Source organism: Lepisma saccharinum, chromosome 6 (genome assembly GCF_977018435.1).
Source record: "Lepisma saccharinum chromosome 6, izLepSacc3.1, whole genome shotgun sequence".
In the NCBI taxonomy this organism is placed as follows: Eukaryota; Metazoa; Arthropoda; class Insecta; order Zygentoma; family Lepismatidae; genus Lepisma; species Lepisma saccharinum.
In genome coordinates, this window is record NC_139234.1 from 7,633,434 (window position 1) to 7,655,263 (window position 21,830).

The 21,830-nt window shown below is 38.5% G+C and overlaps 1 protein-coding gene across 6 annotated transcripts in view; it reads right to left on the reverse strand.

Moving 5' to 3' along the window:
* The window catches only part of LOC145988536 (uncharacterized), a 232,395-nt gene that overhangs the window by 36,710 nt on the left and 173,855 nt on the right, over positions 1 to 21,830 (reverse strand). For 5 of the 6 annotated variants that reach the window (XM_083123439.1, XM_083123444.1, XM_083123442.1 and 2 more), the window contains 3 exons: positions 10,412 to 10,527; positions 8,473 to 8,559; positions 4,896 to 4,922 (listed from right to left, as the gene is read on the reverse strand). In XM_083123439.1, coding sequence (XP_082979565.1) covers positions 4,896 to 4,922; positions 8,473 to 8,559; positions 10,412 to 10,527 — 230 coding nt within the window. The remainder of the gene's footprint in view (positions 1 to 4,895; positions 4,923 to 8,472; positions 8,560 to 10,411; positions 10,528 to 21,830) is intronic. The other variant, XM_083123440.1, reaches the window with a different exon arrangement.

Sequence of the window (21,830 nt, forward strand, 5' to 3'; positions counted from 1 at the left end):
TTGAAAGCATTGCCACGTCTTTTCTGTCTTCTCGTCTATCAGAAGACAACCCTCTTCTGGGTATGGTCACCCAGGGCATGTATGTGAGGGAGGAATGAAGATGCTAATGTTAAAAAAAGAAAGGGACTGAACTGAATCTTTACCAACTTTCGCAAAGTAATCAAGCGAGCAAGGGAGGAACATCCACCAACCCCACCCTCTCCCTGTTCTGTTTCAGGGGCAGGGGTGAGAGTGGCAAGATGTTTGGCAACTCCGAACTTGCCTTCCTTTGTCGGTGCACACTACAACCCTACATTTATGGCTGTGGTTTTCTCTCAGATTGGGAAAACGAAGGACGTTATACCTTGGTGAAAGTACAGGGTGCATAGGCTATTTGAGGACACCACATTTTCAATGTATAAAAATCTTATACCTTATTAATGTGTAGCTTCTGCTGCAGATATACAAAGACTGAACCTATATTAACTCAAGAAATGAAAAGAAGTGCTGTGATTGTGGCCTTACATGCAAAACACAAGGACTTAGAAATTGCTAGGTTCCTGAATGTTGCCATTTCATTTGCTACTATTTAGTAGGTCTATTATTCCAACAAGTGGTGCTGATTAGGGGGGAGGGGTACTATTTGTCCCTGCACTATGGACTCTTAAGGGGGAGAGCAGGGGTGGCGCCAGGAGGACACGAGGGGGGTGCTTGCGCACACCTTAATTTTCTTCTGCACCCCTTACGTTCAACTGAAAGCACTGACGATTAGTGTGTCATATTATGTCATGTCATATTGAGCATAGAATGTTAGGTACTGAAGTACGACCGTTATTATTGTATGACCGTTATTATTGTATGCGACAAGCACTGAAAGAGATGCCGATGTAAGAGTACATACTTTCCTGTACTGGTCGCAGGCAGCCTCTATAAAGATCAGCGGTTCCTTTTTTCTGCCTGCTTGTTCTTCCTCACACTGGACCAAAAATTTCAGCTGCTTTCAAGGTATCACCAAGCTGTGATCGATTTAATGCAAGTTGTAATGTGAAGGGTAGTTTTCTTGTTAATACGTTGTATGTATTTCTTCCACGTAACATATCTAGTAAACGCACGATTTCAGGCTTTTTCAAAAACTATTAGGAAGAGGCCCAATGTTCAAAAATAAATTTTACAGTTCTTTGGTGGTGATAGTGTGGCAGAAGGGATTTTAACGAAGGCAAAGTTGCTGTGGACTTCGAGTTTTGTCCTGAAGTAACAAGCAGAAGGTACAATGTACTACGTATTTTGTATCTCTCCTTGGTTACATTGAAAAGTTCAAAAAATGTGTGTTTAATGGCAAGGATAATATCAATTTGTATTTCAGTACATAGTTCAATAAGACCATAGACTATAAGACTGCAACGTGCATCTGAACGTTTACACTGTATGAGCACTTTCTTGGGAGTATAAGACTTAATGCACTTCAGCATGGACATCCAGGGGGAGGGCAAGGGGGCACAGCCACCCTGGAAAATGAATGTCAATCACAATTTATATGTTTCACACATATAATTTCATTTCAGTGAGTAATTTATGTTAATCAGTGGCGGCGATTAGGGCTGCTTTTTGCTATTTTTCCCCCGCACTTTGCTAAATAGTATCCTGAGAGATATTTCATACCGAGGCGACAAACCACAAGTGTTGCTTGGAAGCGAGCAGTCCGTAATCAATGCAGCCTTTCGAACCGTAGGAACAAGCTCTGACTGCACCGTTTCCTCAAGGAGATTTTACACCAAAGCGACACGCGACAAACGATACGAAGATTTCACACCAAAGCGACATGGGTCCTTCGGTCCAAGGCAACTTTCACACCGAAGCGACACATGTTGCTGGAAACGAGACAATCAAGAGCAACATTTCACATCGTAGCGGCATGATGGGAAGCACAGGCCAGCGTTTGGTTGGTGAAATCCTTAAGCGGCAAGTGTTGCGTGCCCCTTGTCGCTTTGGTGCACAATCTCCCTAAAGCAAGACACTCATTGCATCGCGCATGCGCGAACAACAAACCACGGCAACATGTTGCAAGCTATTGACGAAATGGCCCAGTTTCAGCGATGCACAAGCAACACGTGTGACTTATCGTGTCGCCTAGATCTGTTGTTGTAATGTGTGGTTTTTCGTGTCGCCTATCTGTTGTTCGCACAATTAGCAGCGAACACTTGCCAATAGACTGAAGTCACGATGTCGCTTGTCACTTAGTTGGGAACTCCCCCTGTAGCGCGTCGCTTCGGTCTCAGCACCCTTCCTTTAAGGAGCTTTCCGACCGAAGTAACAAGTAGCACGCGAATACGCCATGTGAACGTGTTGTTTGCTGTTTGGACCCTCATGTGCAATGAATGCTATTTTACAGTCTGGAAGTGTGTGTCACTAGTGTGACAGTGTGAACATCCCGTGTCGCTTGTTCCATTGGTTTGAAAGTTTCCTTACACTCATGTCGATGGCACTAAGAAAGTTTTGTGGGGTTCCCCTTGTCGTTTCATGGAATCATCATTATCATCATCGCCGCGATTAGTTAGAAAAGAGACAGTAAATATCCAAAATACAAATGCTTAAGTGTGTATATCTTTAAAAGAAATGATGATGATGATGATAATAATAATGAACCTAATTAATACACAAAAATTGCCAAGAGCATTCCACGCGTATTTTTTCTCCCGTATTATTAACAAAAGTATGACGATAACAGGACGTGGTCAACTGTCTAGAATGTTCGTTAATATCTTCGCGACCACTGTACCAAATATCATAGCAATTATCACATTCATAGAAATGCTTCATGTAGAAGAATCAGACGTTGCAGCGAAAACTCCAATTACTTCCAGACAAATACCAAGCACCGGGTTCAACACCAGCGCCTCTAGCGGATCATTTTCGAGTGGAACCAGCCAGAGCGCGCAGAACTGTGCCGTTTTCCACACTATGTTATTCAAGGCGATGTACTTGAACTGTGGCACCCAACCCATACTCCATTATGATGCCATCATGCACTAGCCCTGGCCCACATAGACCAACTTTTGCCATGCGCATACATTTTGCACATGACGTGATATTATTATACTGGCTGCATCGTCCCACCCCTTCTTACCTCCCCAGCTACTTTTATACAGCGCCTTGACTGAGGTGAACATGACAATCTTGTTATCCAGTAATCCCTTATTCGATTCATAAAACCATCAGTGGATTATTGAGATGTGTGATGCCGTCAGATCTAGACGATGAAAACTAAGAATAGATTGTCATTAATTTAAAGTTAACAGTAATAGTAGCCCCCCCCCCCAAATAAAATTATCATGGGAGGCACTTTATCCAGTCTTCGTAAATCTAGCTCCTTGAAAGTCAACTTAGCTCAATTTAAGGTGAAACTTAAGCTCTCTTATGCACATCAGGTTTGGCAACACTGCCATGATGGCCATAGGAGGAAAGGAAAAATGCATTACGCTTATGGGAGAATCATTTTATTCATTTTCTTGGGGATATCAAACTTCCAATGGTGGAAAAAATATATATGATCGGGTAGAGGATCCATTGAAGATCATATTTGCACTAGAAAAACTCCCATTTGATTAGCCGTAACTTGAATTTGAAGTTGTCTCTCCATAAGGGATACACAGGATTCTGTAAATATTTATTCATCATATTTTTCAAACATGGTATCTAGCTTAATAATCAACTTCAAAAGCCGCTTCTACTTGCAACATGGGGAGAAATTCATACTCTCAAATTATGCGTGGATTTTCTTTAATAGCAGTGCCCATTCAGACGATATTTAAATAAATGCATGCCTGGTGTGTAATTGTCCCTCCTCGCCTTAATGCTAGGCCTTGTCTACCAAGCAAAAGTAAACTGTCCTTGCCCCTGCGGTTTTGACACCCAATCGGCCCTACTGATTCCAACAAAACTAATATTTTCAGCTATGGTACTTACTGAGATACTGATAAATGCACAGATGGATGAACACGATTGGTTTGATTTGATTTTTGCTAATTAGCACCACTTGCATGCCAGTTTGGACTATTGCTCCAATGATGAAGGGTGATAATCAGGGCTGAGCAGATACCTCGATTTTCGAATACCAATACTATGATCGATTCCTACAGATACTGATACTTGTATAATTACAGTTTAAAATAAAAAAAAAGAAGCTCTGCCGCCTGTGATGATAGCCAGTTACTCACAGTCGTTTTCACTTTTTCATCAAACGCTTGCTGCCCAGGAAGGTCTTCTGATGGCGGAAGAGGCGGTAGGTGCTAGGTGCAAGGTCTGGACTGTATGCGGATGATGATCTGATCGAATACCTCCCAGCCAAAAGATTCGAACAGATCATCATCCGCATACAGTCCAGACCTTGCACCTAGCACCTACCGCCTCTTCCGCCATCAGAAGACCTTCCTGGGCAGCAAGCGTTTAGACACTGATGAAAAAGTGAAAACGACCGTGAGTATCTGGCTATCTTACAGGCGGCAGAGTTCTAGGAGGAGGGTAACCAAAAACTTGTAGTTTGTTACGATAAATGTTTAAACTGGCGAGGAAATTATGTAGCAAATAGAGAAGTGTATGTAAATTCAGAAAATAAATGTTTTTTTAAAAAAACATTTACTTAGTTCATTTTTATTGCAAAATGGACCTTACTTAAAAAATAACCCTCGTACATCATATATCCACAGGAACATGGTTGGATTAACTTGTACTACTGCAAATACATCTCTATGCTATAGGTACTATATGAACCATTACAATACTGATCAACTGGTTGTTACTTATATGTAAGCGCCTATAACATCTCTATCTATACGACTATTCAAGTACTCTAGCTTCCTTCAAATACTCTCTAAAAATGTTCTTTTACTTTAGTTTTTGCATTTCTGAGGCTCTCTCACCTGTCTGGTTTGGTTCTGGGACGCAACCTGAAAAACACAATGGTACGAACACGTGATAGCATGCTTTGCCTCATATAAAAAACAACAACATGGCAGGCTGTATGTAGCATACAGTCTGTAACAGTCCTGATTCATGAGCATCAGGAGAGGGGTAAGTCCACTCACTCCCCCACTATGTAATTTGCATCGATCATTTCAAGTTACAAAAACTGAGAACGCTTATTATTGTTAATAACTAAGGAGCAGATTTTTAGATGCTAAATAACTGAAAAAAAATATTCTTTTATGTTCTAAAAACAGTGGAAATATGTGGCAAAAAGTAAAAAAATATTTCCATTCACATTCTCTCTCCAGAACCTGAGCAACTTTACACAGTTTTTGGTATTTTTTTTTCCATTCAGACTTTGGAATTTGTCTTTAGCACTTGCATGCAGTCTGCAATAGAGACTTTGAACTGCACTAACGTCCTTCACTGTTTCATAATGCAGTTGTGTGGAAGTTTCCAGTTTTTTCTATCATGCCACACAAAAGCGTAGATTTGCAGATAGGAACCCCAAATCTTTTTGTATACACCCAACTTTCAATAACTCTTGAAGTATAGCAAATTATTTATTTTATCCATTAACTGAAAAATGTGGATTGATCCAAAGAATTTGTAAACTTTATTTTGTCTAGAATGTCTAAAATATGTACATTTTATGTTCTCTCCCTTGAAATGTGTTTTATGTACTAAAGGTAAAATTGTGCATTTTATGAGAAAGAAGACTTTACAGAATACAATGCAGCCATCAGTGGCGAAGCATGACATTTTTATGTAGTCATCGCAAAGCTTGCCAAACATCAGGGTCAATCTTTCAACCGGGGGGGGGGGGGGAGGAATTCCTACACTGATAATGATGGTAACAGTGTTCGTACATGACGTATCCATTCTTTTCTACGGAGTATGATCGTAAAATAAGGAAGACAAAACTTTCTTAATAAATTCTATCCGAAAAAATGGAAAAAATTGTTCAACCTCGCTCTCCAAAATCCAGGTAGTAAAATTTCAGAATAGAGATTTTTAAATTTTCCGGAATCCTGATATTTTAACCATCCCTAGTGTGCTAGTAAAAATGATTCTATCTGAGTAAGTATGTCTGTCACTTCGAGAACAAAAATCTTGATCAGACTTGTTATTTGTAAGCATAGTAAACACAAAACAACATGAAGTACTTTGTGTTTTTGTAAAGCAAGAACATTTTTTTCCCGAAATCTATATTTTAACAGCAGGATCCTAAAAAAATAAAAGGAGAAATACTATGAGAGAAATACAATGGACCCAGAACTGCTTTTTTCCTGTTCTATCTAGCACCATTACTTTCACGTATACTGTGTAATTGCAATGCTCTTCAATATGTGTTCTTCTCTTAAAAACAAAGAGCTTTGCATGCTTTACAATGCTGGACATTCTGAGAAGTTTCATCTTGATGATGTCGCAGAACCCCTGCCGTGTTTGTGAACAAGGGGGGTGAGAAAAAGGTCTCCTATGACCCGACCTTCATGAGTGGGGCAAAAGTGGTTGAAGGACCTTGGATTCACAGACCTGCTGCGATGACCTGGCCCACCTGACACCATTGCACTCAATAGGAAACATAGCGAGATGGTTGGGCACGGGGGTGTCAAGTGATTAATTTTGCTCAAATATGGGAATATTCTGACTTGTTTTTTTACTTCTTCTCTATTATTTTGCTTTGTTATTGCCGCATCTCCCGATGACTGGATGCCTCGTCTCTGGCAGCCATACAGTCGGCACTCCTACCGAGTATGGCTGACTTCTGAAGCACGGAAAAAATGTTTTTACCTAAAAATTCACTCTCTATTAATAACAGAAATAAAGTTTACTTAGTTGGTATTTACAAAGAATAACGTGAAGTAAAAAATGCATTACATCGAAAATATTGAGTGTGTGATACAGGAACCATATTATGTTTTCATACTCTACCATTTAATGCAAAAAAAAACAAAAAACAAATGGTTCCACACTTTCAAATTTTATCATCTTGAGGTCACACAACATAAACTTTATGACAAAAATTCTTCCTCTGCTTTCAAAGCTTCTTCTTGAACAAATGTTTTGAGCTTTCCTTTGAAGTCCACTTTATGCACAAATAGGCTCATCAGTACTGGACATATAGTTTAACGTGGGATCCGAACCACTGTGTGCCTCCACAGGGTATCAAACCTGGCACCCAATGATTACAAGGTGACAACACTACTTCACCCAGCAGACCCGTTTATTGAAGGAGGTATGTAAAAGTTAATAACATTAACTTGAGTAACTATGGATGTCAGTGCATGAACTGTATAAGTGTGTGTGTGTGGGGGGGGGGGGGGGAAGAAGCAGCAGCTACATGTTTACTCATCTGATGTACCAAGTAAGTAAGTAAGGGTTTCTCTAAGAATATAATAATATTAATAATGTTAATGATGACAATAATAACAACAATGATTATTATATGTTTTAGTGGTTTATCAATGGCACCAATGCTGTAATCTACAAGGATTTGAAATCAATTTAACTCAGGAATTCAAATAATTGGCAAAACCAAAAAGGTTACAGTGCATTCTGAACAAACTCCAAAAAAGGTAAAGTGCTCCCCTGTGCTTAGCACCACGGCATGAAGGTGTATAGGGGGTGTGGGGTTAACTTTCTTGATCCGGCATGTGATCAGCATCACGGCCCTGACCACCTTTACTCCCCAGGGTTTCCCCCAGGTTCCCATGTCATTCGACACTGGGTGGGGGCCGGGGCCACTTCCAATGTTAGAAAAGTTTCCAGATTTGAACCCGCCGAGAATCGAAGCCGGGATCTTTAGCATGGTAGTCAGACACGTTGCTGACTGAGCCACCGTGACCGTACTGAACTAACTCCAAGTAATTATTAACCTCTCCTCGGTGTAAGCCTCTACGGGCAGGAACTTTTCAAGTGCGTGCTTTTCAAAATTGCCACAGGAACTGTATCTAACTTGCTGCCTGTCCTCTCTTGACTCCCACAGGGTAGTGTTCTAGGACCTCTCATTCATATTATTTGTCGACGACCTTGCCAACCATCTCACAGTTCCCTCTAGTAATTACCTTCTTTTCGCAGATGACTGTAAAACTTTCAGAGAAATCTCCAGCTCCAACGATACTCATCTTCTCCAGAATAACATAAGAACATTTACTTCATGGTGTCTGACATGGGACCTCACATTACATCCTGAAAAGTGTACTACTCTCGTCATTTCTCTCTAAAAGAAACTATTCCATTTAATTAAGAGGGATAACGAAGGGACTTGCAATCTCCGCTTGTTAATTTTTGCTTGTTAGTAACAGTAACAATGGATGTATTGTTTTGTAATTTGAGTATATCATTCATGCATTTGTATACTAACGAACAGAAAAAGACAGAACTGAAATATCATGTGTAGTTTTCGAGATGTGCCATTTGGAGGTGGTTTCGATCGAAACCAACCGAAACCAACCATCCAGAATTCCATAATTTGGGTGGTTTCATTCGAAACTGGCTGTTCGCTAAAGGTTAGCAAGTAATAATTACCTGCTAAGGCTCCATCCTATAGCCTCGCTGTCAGACACATAGTGGTTCTTGTTGTAGTCCACATCATCACTGGTGCACCTGCTACTTCTAAAACAAAAGAGAAAAGAATGAATGGATGAAGTTACGAGAGAGTGCATGTTTGTCATATCACAGTACTGTTCATTTACTACAAATGGCCAAGTTATTACATTATGTTTTTGCACACGTTGGGTATGTATTACTGCAAAAACTTAGGAAAAAACCACAGGCCTAACAATAAAAAAATGTATTATTCTACTTGTCACAGACCTGAGTTAGTACAATACATAATATAACTTTGGTTTTGCCCTAAATTCCTACTTTGTCACCCTGAACAGATTATACTTTCAGTACAAAAAATTGTTTCAGAACACAACAATCATTATATTTAATGTAAAAATAATAACAACCTAGCATAAGTTGTGTCATGTTGACTCACACATATATATTATATGCAATCAGAAATTGCAGTTGCAGATGACTAACGAAAACACAGACCTAAGACTTTGATATGTGGGCATGGCAGATATCAGATATGCAACTGAGTAGATAAGATACAAAATAAGTGCCAGAAATTAGAAATGAGGAACTAACCTCAAACATTGCTGAGAACAAAAGTGTAACATAAGGTAACATATGTTGTAGACAACTTTATTTTTATTAGGCCTAATTTTTTCCCAATCAATGAAAATATTAATTATATGCATGCAGTTTCATATTTGTAATTGTTGAACCTCAGCGCAGAAGATTTAGAGAAGTTGGTTTTCAAAAGAGTAACAACATGTGACACTTTATTAATGTCCAACGTGACCGACTGTGACGCGGTGAAAACAACAATCTCTTCGAGAGCATTCTACACAGACTATTCACTACAGAGCAAATACAAAACGATAGGAGTATGTGTGAGAGTGAGTGTTTAAATAATATCCAATGGTTTATATTATCCTGATTGCTGATAAGGGTAGTTAAATTGTTACAGCAGTCAATCTAATTAGCTCCACAAATGTGTGACGTGTATAACTTAGCAAGGTACACCATGACAGAACACAGCCCAGGGTAAATTTCTCGCAAGGGACAGACGGATTTCATCAAATTTACAGGAGAAATTACTTACCGGATGTAGTTTCATTATACTTCTGTAAGTTCGGGGAAGTGTTTTCTCGCATTGTTCATTGAATTTTGACAGTAAATCATCTATTTTTCGATATAAATGTGTCACAGATGCACGAAAGCTCTTGCATCCATTTACTTCCAGGTGGATGCAGCCTGTGTGTGATGACGTAATCCCGGTAGTTTTCCAAACATGTGTTTTTGTAACGGAATAAGGTACGTTTCCACAAATGGTTTGTGGGGCTATGCGAGAATGGTGTGTGGGGCTACGCAATTTTTTTTTCGAAACCAATTTTTAACTATTGTAACCTATACGTGACCCTATCTAACCTTACCGGAAATTGTTCTTGGGGCTATGCATCAATGGTTTGTGGGGCTACGCAGGTATTTTGGGTGCAGTGGGGTGGAAACTCTGAATGCCAAGTACGGTAGTGAAACTGTGACTGCCATTTTGTGTGTTACCAAAGGCAAAAAGAAATTAAGATAAATTACTAGATATGTCACAAATGGAGTTTATTTCCATAAAATAAGTGAAATGCAGTTTCAGTAATGTTCTCAATGCAGAATACGTAAGTACGAATATTCAAATTAAATGAACTAGCAAATTTCAGTTGTCTGTCACTTACGAGAAATTTACCCAGCCCAGTAACAACATTATGATAAATATGTCCGACTGCAGGAAACTTTGCTAATTCACATAAAATTCCTCACCCAAAGTCCTAGCAAATTTTCTACATCTGCACAGTCCCACTGAGTGAAAACCTGTGTAACAAGAAAAGAAGAAAGAAAAAAATATCTATGCACACATTACCTTCTGTTGTACATTTCCAGCTCCTTGGTCGTCAGCCTTTGGAGCTCAACGACACATTTCATCGAGAGCTTCTGCAGGGCCAAGTTCATGTCGACGTCGCTCATTGATTGCACAGCCTGCAACACAAAAGTATGCATGTAACATCTACTGCATGGACCAGCACAATATATAATTTTATAAATGCAAACAAGAGCACTGTGCATTTTGACACGGACAAAAAATAAAATGTTTCTTTTAACATATTTTTTCTTCAGTAAACATAAAATTAACACATTTCCTTTTTAATGTGTTCACACTGATTCCAGTCTAGAATTTATCTTTTCATTTATAGTTGTTACAGGCAAATATCAATGTTTTTTTTTATGTATTGGCATTATACAAAAAGTGATCCTGCTACATGTAATTATAATAAAGTGAATCAATGTGGAAATTATTGTTTTTAATTGCATTTAGGTTTAGATGTTTGTGACAAATGAAGTCCAACTTTACAGGAGTTTTAGTGTCACACACGTCATACATTTCCGTTAATGCTTTTTATGCATTCAGGAGGCTATGCCACCATACGCAAGTTTTTCATTTGTTAGCCAACACCACAAAGTAATTCAAAATTTTATTAATCCAATCACATGTCTAGAATTTTAACTTTTGTGTGTAAATATCAAAGATATCAACATACCAAGCCCTCCAACATTTCAGAAAACATGCTCCCTCAGACTACTTGCAATTTCATCAATGATAAATTTATAAGAAATGTCTTATGAAGGGAAAATGTGTTCTCCCCTCTACAAAAAGGGATTACTTACTTCAAACAACTGTTAATGTACTTTGATGCTTCTTTAATTATGGAACAATAATTAAGGTTCTGACCCAACCTAACTTAAAGGTAAGTCTCACCCAACAAAAACATGAAGTCAAAATACAAACCTGATGGTTTATTCACATTTTTTATGCTAAATATGCATATTATTTGTGTGAACAGATCTTCAAGCTAGTTACTTTTAGTGAATAACTGTTTATACAGAGAGAATGTACACCATGAGAGATGGATAACAAATGCAGTTTGACACACCACCTCTTCCATCTTTCCAAAATGATTTTCAAGTCCAAAGTACTAAATGATCTTCCCAATTAGGTTCAACACACCAACGTTTCAATACTTCACCAATCCGAATTACCAGGGAAGTTGGTGACAGCTATCACATTACTACATACATACAATATGCCAATTTTAATAAACAGCTGTGTAAGTACACATGTACTCGTTGCCACTACTTTTCACTGAATGACTAGAATTTTTGAGTTAAGCTGTGCTAATCAAACTAGGCATTGCATGACCTACAGTCTGTCCCTATACCCTTGGGTAAGTAAGCAAAAAAATATGGAACGTAATAGCTTGCTTAAAGCGAATGTCTATAACAAAATTATCTCTGCGCACAGATGATACATTGTCAAGTGCAACAATTAATTTTTATGTAATGCTGTTAAATACAGTGTAAACAGCATCATCATTCTCTATGGTTTCATATCTATTCTGGCTCGTTTCTGTTCCACTTATTTTCTAGGAGCACAAAAACTAATAGAACAACTGGTAACACTTTACTATACTGGAGACGGATTTCTTCAAATTTACAGGAGAAAGTACTTACGCAAATCATTTTCTGTAGTGTTGTTGATGTTCGGGAATGTAGTTTTGATCCATTTTAATGCGAATGCATGTGGTTTTCTACGAAAATCTATTTCCGATGCGTTATTGCTGCTGCCACCTAGATGTTGTCCGTATATGCTAAATTGAACGAAAGGAGTGCTAATGGAACCTAACCTAACAGGCCTAACCTAACCTAGTAGGCATACCTCGTCCCCATGATGGTTCGTGGGGCTATCGTGAATTTTTGGGCTAACGTCAATGGTTTTTGGGGATACCCGTGGATGGTTTGTGGGAAATAAGGAACAACAGTAAGTACTCGTTAATGTAAGAAATAGACATTATTTTCGTTATAAATTCATTATTTCACCTAAAGAAATGTTCCGCAATGCAGAAGAGTACGTTAGCAATGTAAAAAAATTGCGAAATAAATCATTGATAGGTGTCTCTGATATAGTAAAGTAGTACCGAAAAACTGTACATCAATATGTGCAAGGATAAATGAAAATACCATAGCGTAAAATGATACTAGCCTATCATATTATGTAACACCTAAGCGGGCCTCCCCGGTGGTGTAGTGGTAGCGTCGTTGTCTTGTAATCAAGGAGTCCCGGGTTCGATACCCGGTGGAGGCACATAGTGGTTCGGATCCCACTTTAAACTGTAGGTCCAGTCCCGATTAGCCTTTCTGTGCATAAAGTGGATTTTAAAATACCAAATCAATCAACACTTAAACAAAAGACAACTGGATTAAATGTACAATATGTATGCCTGAACCAGTGAAACAATACATTACATGCAGGTTAAGTGTTATGAATAATAAATTTTAAGCCATCACACTAGGCTAGTGAGTGCAGAGACTTGAAAATTTGCAGGCACGAAAATATAAACATATGATTCCACCTAGTGTTAGCTGACCCAGCAATAAAACCACATTCCTTCCTCCAGCACAACAACCACAAATTTCACTACTTCTAAGCATTGACATACCAGACTTTCTAGGGATAACAAAAATATTTTTTTTTCCAAGGAAGCAACAACACTTCACAAGGAGGGTTTGGAATATATACTTAGAAATTGTGGCAATGCTTTATTTTGAATCATTTGAGAAGGGAATATTTATTTTACTTTCCAATGTAAAAAAAGCACAATGAAAATTTTCACCATTCTTATTCCGGGAGGAATTGTCCGCTTGCCCCCCCCCCCAATCAAACTTATTTTTGCTACCCCTAAATACTATTATTCCTTGGTTTTCTTACGTTTACCCTCAATCCATTTACATAATATTTCTGTACACTTGCTTTCGATTTTTTCATCATATTGCATTGCACTACAAAACGTAACAATGTATGTCCTTCTTGCAACTGACAGTTTATAATACACTTGACTTCACCAGTGATTTCTCCACAAAGAGTGAGAATAACTTACAAATATCAACTAAAACAACAAACTGACGAATAGTTGCCATGGTCAGCTTCAAACCAAAAGTTTTTCAATTCGTGGGGCGAATGAGTTTTGTAGTGTGCCGAAATCATGAACTGAAACAATTGCCGTGTTTATCTTGTTTATTTCTTCATTTTTCATGCGTGTTCACAAATTAAAAAACTACAATTGAACACCGGTACTGAAACAAACGTTTGCTTTGCTGCCTTCTTTTCAATTCTCGACCTTCATATTGGTAAGCAAAGAGGTTAAACCTGATGATAAGCAATTTGCCTTTATTACATTTGCCGCCCGCTGTGAATCCAACGTAAGAAATGAATACAATTTCTTTCACTTTTTTGGGGGTGGGGGTGGGGGTATACTTGCATCATAATATAGCAATGTGCGGGATCCCGAAAAGTCGGTACCGGGATAGCGTGTAACGGTATATTTTGTGCTTTTAAGCTGATTCTCAGCAACATACACAATATACACTACCATACATTTTGAATCCTTGTCCCGAGGTTCAAAACTTGCAGTACCTGAAGTTCTGTGGATGCTAGTTTAGGCAATAGACACGTACCTCTTCAAATTACAACTTAACGCCCATTTCCTTTTAGATATATATATATAGGTTTATTCATATTATATTTACAGAAGTTAATTCTTGGCCGTTATTCACAAAATTACATTCCGGTGTACCCTGTCCCCCCTTCCCGAAGAGAGTGTGTAGGCTCGCGTAGCCACTGGCTCCACGAGTAAAAAAAAAATATAACCCTCAGTACCAAAAAAGGTGGCTGAAGGTATGTGTGTTGTGTACCCGGTTTCCCACATGAAATAAACTATTGGAATAATGTGAAAAGAGCAAGTGTGTGTATTAAAAGAAAGAAAGAAGAAAGAAAGAAGGTTAAAGTATCCGCCTATTCATATTATCAAGAAAGATTCTTCGTTTCGCCCCATAGAGAAACGACACCTCTTTACCTCGCCGAATTGCACGGAAACATCTGAGAGTGACTGCTCCCTTCCCTTCCTTTTATAGGCCCCGCTAATCACCTAAACCCTTACTGGAAACTTACCGCTCCCCAACGGCCAAGAACTCAAACGTACAGGACATAGACATACACAATTTATAACATAAAAAAGGATCCAGTAATGATCGCATCATTACAAGCGGGAAGCAAATTTCTCGACCTTTTGGGATCCAGAACATTAAGGAAATTACAAATATTAGTGATATTCTCTACTCGGTGTTTTCTGCACTACAAGCGCACACATTTATTGAATGTAGCAGTTTTCATTCCAGAAAAAAAAAAAAGGTGTAGATGAAATGTGAAGAATTCGAGATTTTTACATGTAAAATTTCGAATTCGAAGGTCGAAATGTTGAAAATGTCCCGCCCAATGTTTCCGTTCCGCACACTTCTAATTATTATTATTAATTATAAATTAAAACAATATGTAAGCAACATATTAATTCCTTTGCACAAACATTTTTCCAAAACATACAACTTTACACTGTAATTTTTCAAATTACATGAACTGGTATTGCATTTTCCCAATATGTATATTAGCCAATTTCTCACCTACAGAAACTTTACAGAAAATCAGTATTAAAATATATATTTTTTTTTTTAGGATATTGTTTGTATATTCTGGAAACAGTTTATCATTATCAGCCTCAAGGATCTGCCGGGGGGGGGGGGGGCACAAAATCTCCTTGAAATACCTTCGAAATAATATGGTAATTTTGATTCATGAAAAAATAAGCTAGTTAAAACCAACTTTAAGAGCCCGTATCAGCGTCACTCGAAAAACGCACCGGACAGATGTCAAATTTTCTTCCTAGTCTTGCCAATATTAATTCCATTTCCCCCTTCGAACGCAAATCCATTGCATGGTAGACCGTTTGAGACTTTACTGGTGGGAGGGTTGCTGTGTCGAAAGAAACAGAAGACAAGGTTCCCTGTCCGCTACTCCCCCCCCCCCCCGGGGAAGGTCAGGCTCTGACCATAATAGACCTTTCTTTTGAGCCCGAACGTTTATAACTCCGAGCCGAGAGGGTTTCTGTGACAGGACAACACTTTTTCCGAGTGTCTGAAAGAAGAAAAACACACATTGACGAACATCGCAATACAACTTACATGTAATAGAGCCAAGGACTATTTAGGGGAGGCGGGGTGTCCAGGGAGTCCGAATCTTCCACGAGAGACTTACTAAAATTAAATTATGTAAATATGCTTGTTTTGTTTAGCATCTGTCGTATAATCGAGATAGGTGTATTTCCGTCAAACTTATTGTAAGGGAAGGATTACATTGGGGTCATACAACTTTGGATGACTGTATCAAAGAAGATTTATACACACTACTACCTAAGTAATATGCTTAAATATTAAATTAAGAGCTTTACTTTTCGTCAAATGGATCTAACATCCTTTTTCGTTATTCAATAAATATTCAATTCCTTATCTGTTTCACAAACACCTTGCCAGGGCAGTTGTTTTTATACAAATTGAAGCGATCTGAACTATTCATGAGCTAGATAATGAATATGTGCGGCTATATTCCTATTCATATACCGTCTTTTTCCCATTCATGTAATAACAATATTAATTAATATTTTAATTATTAATTTAATATTACAGTTATTTTAATTTCTTTTTATTATTAGAAGAAGGTACCAACATCATAGGCGTGCGCAGACCCTCTGATAAGGGGGGACAATCCCCCCCCCCGCCCGTGCGCACGCCTCTGACCAACATATATGGAATAGTTTATAACATCGAGTAGCAGGATATCTCTCCTGTATGGTGCCGCGGTGGCTCAGTCGGTAACGCGTCTGACTACCATGTTCAAGGTCCCGGGTTCGATCCCCGGCCGGTTCAAATCCGGGAACTTTTCTAACGATGGAAACGGCCCCGGCGCCCACCCAGCGTCGAATAACATGGGTACCTGGGGGAAACCCTGGGGGGTAAAGGCGGTCAGGGGCGTGATGCTGATCACATCACCCCCACTCACGACCGGGATCAAGAAAGTGGTGCTATGCACAGGGGAGCATTTTACCTTTGTATGGTGCTGTAAACTAGGGAAATAATGACGATGTTTTGTAGTAGTGCATAGCTATTCACCCTGTTGCGACACATGTGCAGAACAGGCGGAAGACATTCTTTTGTGTTTTCTGCAGTTTGTGGATTATCCTAGGTGAGGGGGTAGTGAGGGTTGGAGTCCGTCCGTCAAAATAGTTCTTAGCCCTCAGATTTGTATTGTACAGTAGAAGCATTTCGACCGAAACAAGATATTTTTTTTTTCATTATAAAACTAAAACTTTCATAAAAGGTCATTACAATGCTCAAGTACATTTCCTACTTCAGGAAGATGTTACCTTATTACCATGTGTTCTAAAATCGTGGAAGGGCAGGGCAACATCTTATCTGCCTGGATCAACAATGGCCACTGATCATTTGATACTAAGAAATTGTTAAATCATGAGTCGCCAAACTTGTCACGAAATTGACATGATATTCTGCTGCCTAAGTGGATTTATTCAGTAGCTGTGAGATTGTTATTTGGTTCTATAGGTTATACATAGAGTTAAATGTGTAAAATTATTATCCTCTACAAATGGTGTTTCCAATTTCCGGAATAGGTGTGAAAAATGATTTTTTGAAAGTTGGAGGACGTTCAACATCTCAAGAACCGTCAAGTTTATTTTCTGTTTGTAGTGATTGATTGATTTAGTTTACTTTACATGGCTTTTCCGTCACTTTTGGCTAATTGCGAATATGGGGGATGAGTGATGATATGATGAAATTGATGAATGGACACCCATACCCAAGCTGGGATTCGAACCCAGGACCTCTGGCGTCGAAGCGCGATGTGCTAATCACTCCGCCACGGGGGGCAGCTTTTTTGATTGTAGTTTATCATTCGAGTATTTGCAATGAACATAATTGTCAGCGATGTTTTCTCAATCCTTTCATCGTTACATCTATTTTTGTTATTGAAAACATCCGAGAGGCAAAAATTTTTAAGGAATTAAAAGACTAAAGAAACTAACTAACTCTTAAATGTTAATAATTAGAAAGATTATGAGTGAACCTTCCCGCCTCGGTTAGCGGTAATAATGATGCTTTGTAATGGACGGGTCACGAGTTCGATCCACGGTTAGGCACATTTAATTAAGTGGCCCGGATTCCACTATAGGCTGTAGGTTTTGTCCCGATTAGCCTTTGTGCAACTAAACATTGCAATTTAGTGCAAAAATCAGCAAGCTTGGTCAGTTTTATTCCTTGTAAGCCTAGGTCTACATGTTAATAAATTATTATTTATGACGTTGGAAAATAATTTATGCCGAGTGGCCAATTTCTATTCCATGGAGAAGAATCGGATGTGAAACACACATAAAACTATTGGTAGTTATTTTCACTACTAATCACATCTGCCCAGTGCGAGACCTGCAACTGTATCCATTGATTTATGTCAATTATATTGATAGTCAATGCTTTTGTCTCCTAGTGTAGGTGAATTTGCACTGAAAATATGTTTGTTCTCTCAGTGTTACCTTCACAATACAATTGGTAACATCCTCCAACTTATAAAAATTAATTTTTAACACTCGTTCCAAAAATAGTGACATGATTTACATAGGATAATAATTGTTATCATTTAGCTTCGTAGGCATCGTATTATCATCGTTTGACCCTCCAACAACCAAACAGCAATCCCACAGCCACTGAACACATCCACCTACCAGATAGGCAGCAGAGTATCTGTAAATCTTTTTTGGCAATTTTGGAGACTTGTGATTTAACAATTACTTAGTACGTATTAAATAATCAATGTCCGTTGTTGATCCATGCAGATCTGCAGCTGCCACCTCCAACCACGATTTTACGTACAACACGTTGTAATAATCTTGCGATCTTATAAAAGCAGGAAATGTACTTGAACATTGCAATGGCCTTGCCCTAAGGGAAGTTTTATAATGGAAAATATTACGTAAGATAGCTTCTACTTCTTTAATTTTCGATCGAAAGGCGTCTACCGTACTATAAAAATCTGGGGGCTACAGGGAGCTTAGATATGTTGTTGGGGTTTCATCCCCCCTAACCTCCTTGTAGCTCCGTCCCTGGCTGTATGTATTTCGTCCAATGAGTACAAGCTAGCAAAACTGTGAATTTCAACAAGTTTGTAGATAATTCTGCAGCTGTTCATAAAAACAGACGTATTTTATTAGTTTCTTGCTGTGGTTCATTTTCCCATTTCATCAAAAACGTATTCACACTGTTTGCATACGGTGAGTAAATGGGGGGAAGGGAGAAGTTGCCCCTTAATAGCCTCACTTAGAAATTTAGTGCAGAGGAATCTAATAACCGTTCTTAAACAACATTATGCTTTTATAGAAATAAAAGTAAATACTATTTTCAGACCTACGAAAGTTCCAAGTAACTACGTAAGGAAAGGGTAGTGTATTACTTCCTATGTAATTGGACTCTCCCACTAGCAAATTTCTTATTAACACCTCCACATATTTTATTCTTTAGTTGTATTATCTGTATGTGTCTGCAGAATAAATTGCCCATATATTGCACATGAATAAATCATGTGTAGTTCTTTTGAATTTGCGGTACTAAACCACGTTTACACGTACAATAGTCTTTGAACGGCAGAGATGGAAAATAATGCGCCAGCAGAGAACAATGGTGCGACTGAAGTTGAAATTCATCTAATAAAGTGATTTTAGGTGCGTCGGAACACACACGACCCTATTTTGTTCCCATCAATGTAATAAAAACAGTGAGATGGAATGAGGGCTTTATTTCGTCAGCTGAACTCTTATCAAGGCCCTTGCTCCCCATAATCGGAGGATCTGTCGTATATCCAGAAAGTTGATTGATTTGCTTTATTTTACTTCGCTTTTTGTGCCACTTTTGGCCAATTTGCGAAGATGCGGATGAGTGATGATATGATGAAATTGATGAATGGACACTCACAAACATCCGCGGCCAAGCCGGAATTCGAACCCGGGACCCCCTGGTGTCGTAGCGCGATGTGCTAACCACTCCCCCACGGTGGCCGGCCCCAGAAAGTTGAAGTGAATGAAATTTTTATGGTGTGGGTTGTATGGTCATTATCAATAGTAAGTCTGTCATATTATTCCACTAAATAATGTCTTTGGGAAAGAAAAAACAACATATAATTAATGTATTTTATTTTACATAAGACCTATGCCTAAAAGTATTTTTGTATATGATGACACAGAACTATCTTATGTTGTGACTTCTTTGGGTCTGACTGTAATATATATATATATATATATATATATATATATATATATATATATATATATATATATATATATATATGTAATTGGTGATAAAATAACGCAGTAAAGTATTAAGTAAATATATTTTATCCCCCTACTTACAAATCATGAAGAGAGTCAAATTCGAAATTAAATTGAACGGACGTTCAAAATTTTTAAAAATAGCACTATTACCATAACAGGTCATCAAGTATTTTTTACCATTGACCCTCAGGAATATCTCAAACTTACAATGAACGTTCATTGAACTTATTTATGTTCGACAGCTAAAAAGTCATTCATTTGCATGACTGGATGATAATCCACCACCAGATAGAATTTACACAATATTTACCTAAAAACTTTGGGTAAAGTCACCTTCACCCTAAAAAAAAATTCCTTGGTAATGAACTTTCGTGTTCTCACAACAAAAAAAAGTTATAATTTGGCACAATTTTTCTTTCGCGGGCAAACCTTTTGTAAAGGTATACTTCAGTCTGTGCAATCAGCCCTTCCCATTTGTGAACAATATACTGGGGAAATCCACCCTCCTTCACTGTTGTCATTGCACTACAACCCCATCGTGATTTAGTATGAGGATATCGCGTAGTGAAGAACTGTTTACAAGCATCGCCCAAACCATTGATTCTCCCCCCAAAACCTTTCCCTGCCTTCTTTTTTCTTTTCCTAGCTCTCAGCATGCGGTTTTCTTGCCACTTGAGGAAGACTGGCCGATTGTGAAAGAAAAAAGGAACGGGAGAGGAGGGGAGTTCATGAGGGGCGCGAGCGGTACAGAGGGGGAAACGGCTAGCGCGACCAGCTGAGAAAAGACGAAGTTAAAATTTACATACATTGCTCTGTACGTCGAAAAACTACAGACATTCTAAAGAAAATTATGTAAGATCAGTTTCATTTCTTTGCTGTAGAAGAACAGTAGAAGCTTTCTTGTTGTTTAAAATGTTGATTTAAGTTATTACATATAATTGGCGAGCAAGTGAATTTTACGAAATTGAGATAAGGAAAACTACGTAATAAATAATGTATTTAAAAAAAGGCTTAACGACATAACAAATTTCATATTTGATCTTTAACTCAGTAAAATTTAAATGCCACACACTTGACTGTTCGAGCACAGAAGGTCGACGCAAGAACCTATTTTTTAGGTATCGTCACCAGCGGTGATACGGGCTCTTAATGAATGCCTATTGAAAAAACGAATTTGATCAGGTATCTCAGTTAATATTAGTGTAGAAGCTAACTACAGTCGAAACTATTTGTTTCTTGCACTTTCTCTTTTTAATTACGCGTGAAGTGGATAAGCACAGAGGCTAATTATTACGACACTACAGATTGAAAACGGTAAACTTGAAATAATATCACAAATTATAGTGTTGATTTATCGCCTCATTGGCAGCTCGTGAAAGGCTTCTTCTTGCAAAGACTTCCCGCGGAAATTGTCCATCCGACCGCCATCAAGGGAGGAAGTGCTCGACCATGGTAAAGAGATAAAGCCATTCAGATATATAAAGCCAAAGAGTGTATATAGCGAGACGGATTATGAAGGATCGGTTCCTTTGATGTTCGTGTCCTTCGCCTGGCGGGCAAGCTCATTGGTGGACGAATTTTGAGCGCAGCGCGCCTGCACCGCTGGATGCAGGTTTTCCCACTGTTTGGCGCGTGCACTTTTCGAAGTGGCTGCGGTGAAAGCGTTGTTTGAAGCAGCGCAATGCTGAGAAGAGGGTGACTTGTTCTGCCATAAATTGCAAGAACAATGGGAGAAGAAAAGAACAAGGAAAACATATAAGTTTCTTCCGCTTCCCAAAAGAACCAGAAAGGTGTTTTCATTGTATATTAATTCGCAGAACGTAATGTCTTTAAAGTCGCACAACGCTTAATTTTGATCGTCAATAACATGGAACCTGTTACAAATATCCTCACTTTTTTTTTTTAAATATATATTATAAAGATCAGTCCACTGGGGTATTATTAAATTAAATTTCCCTTACTTGTTTGTCACTGCCATATAATGTCGTCAACTAATTAATAAATATCGCA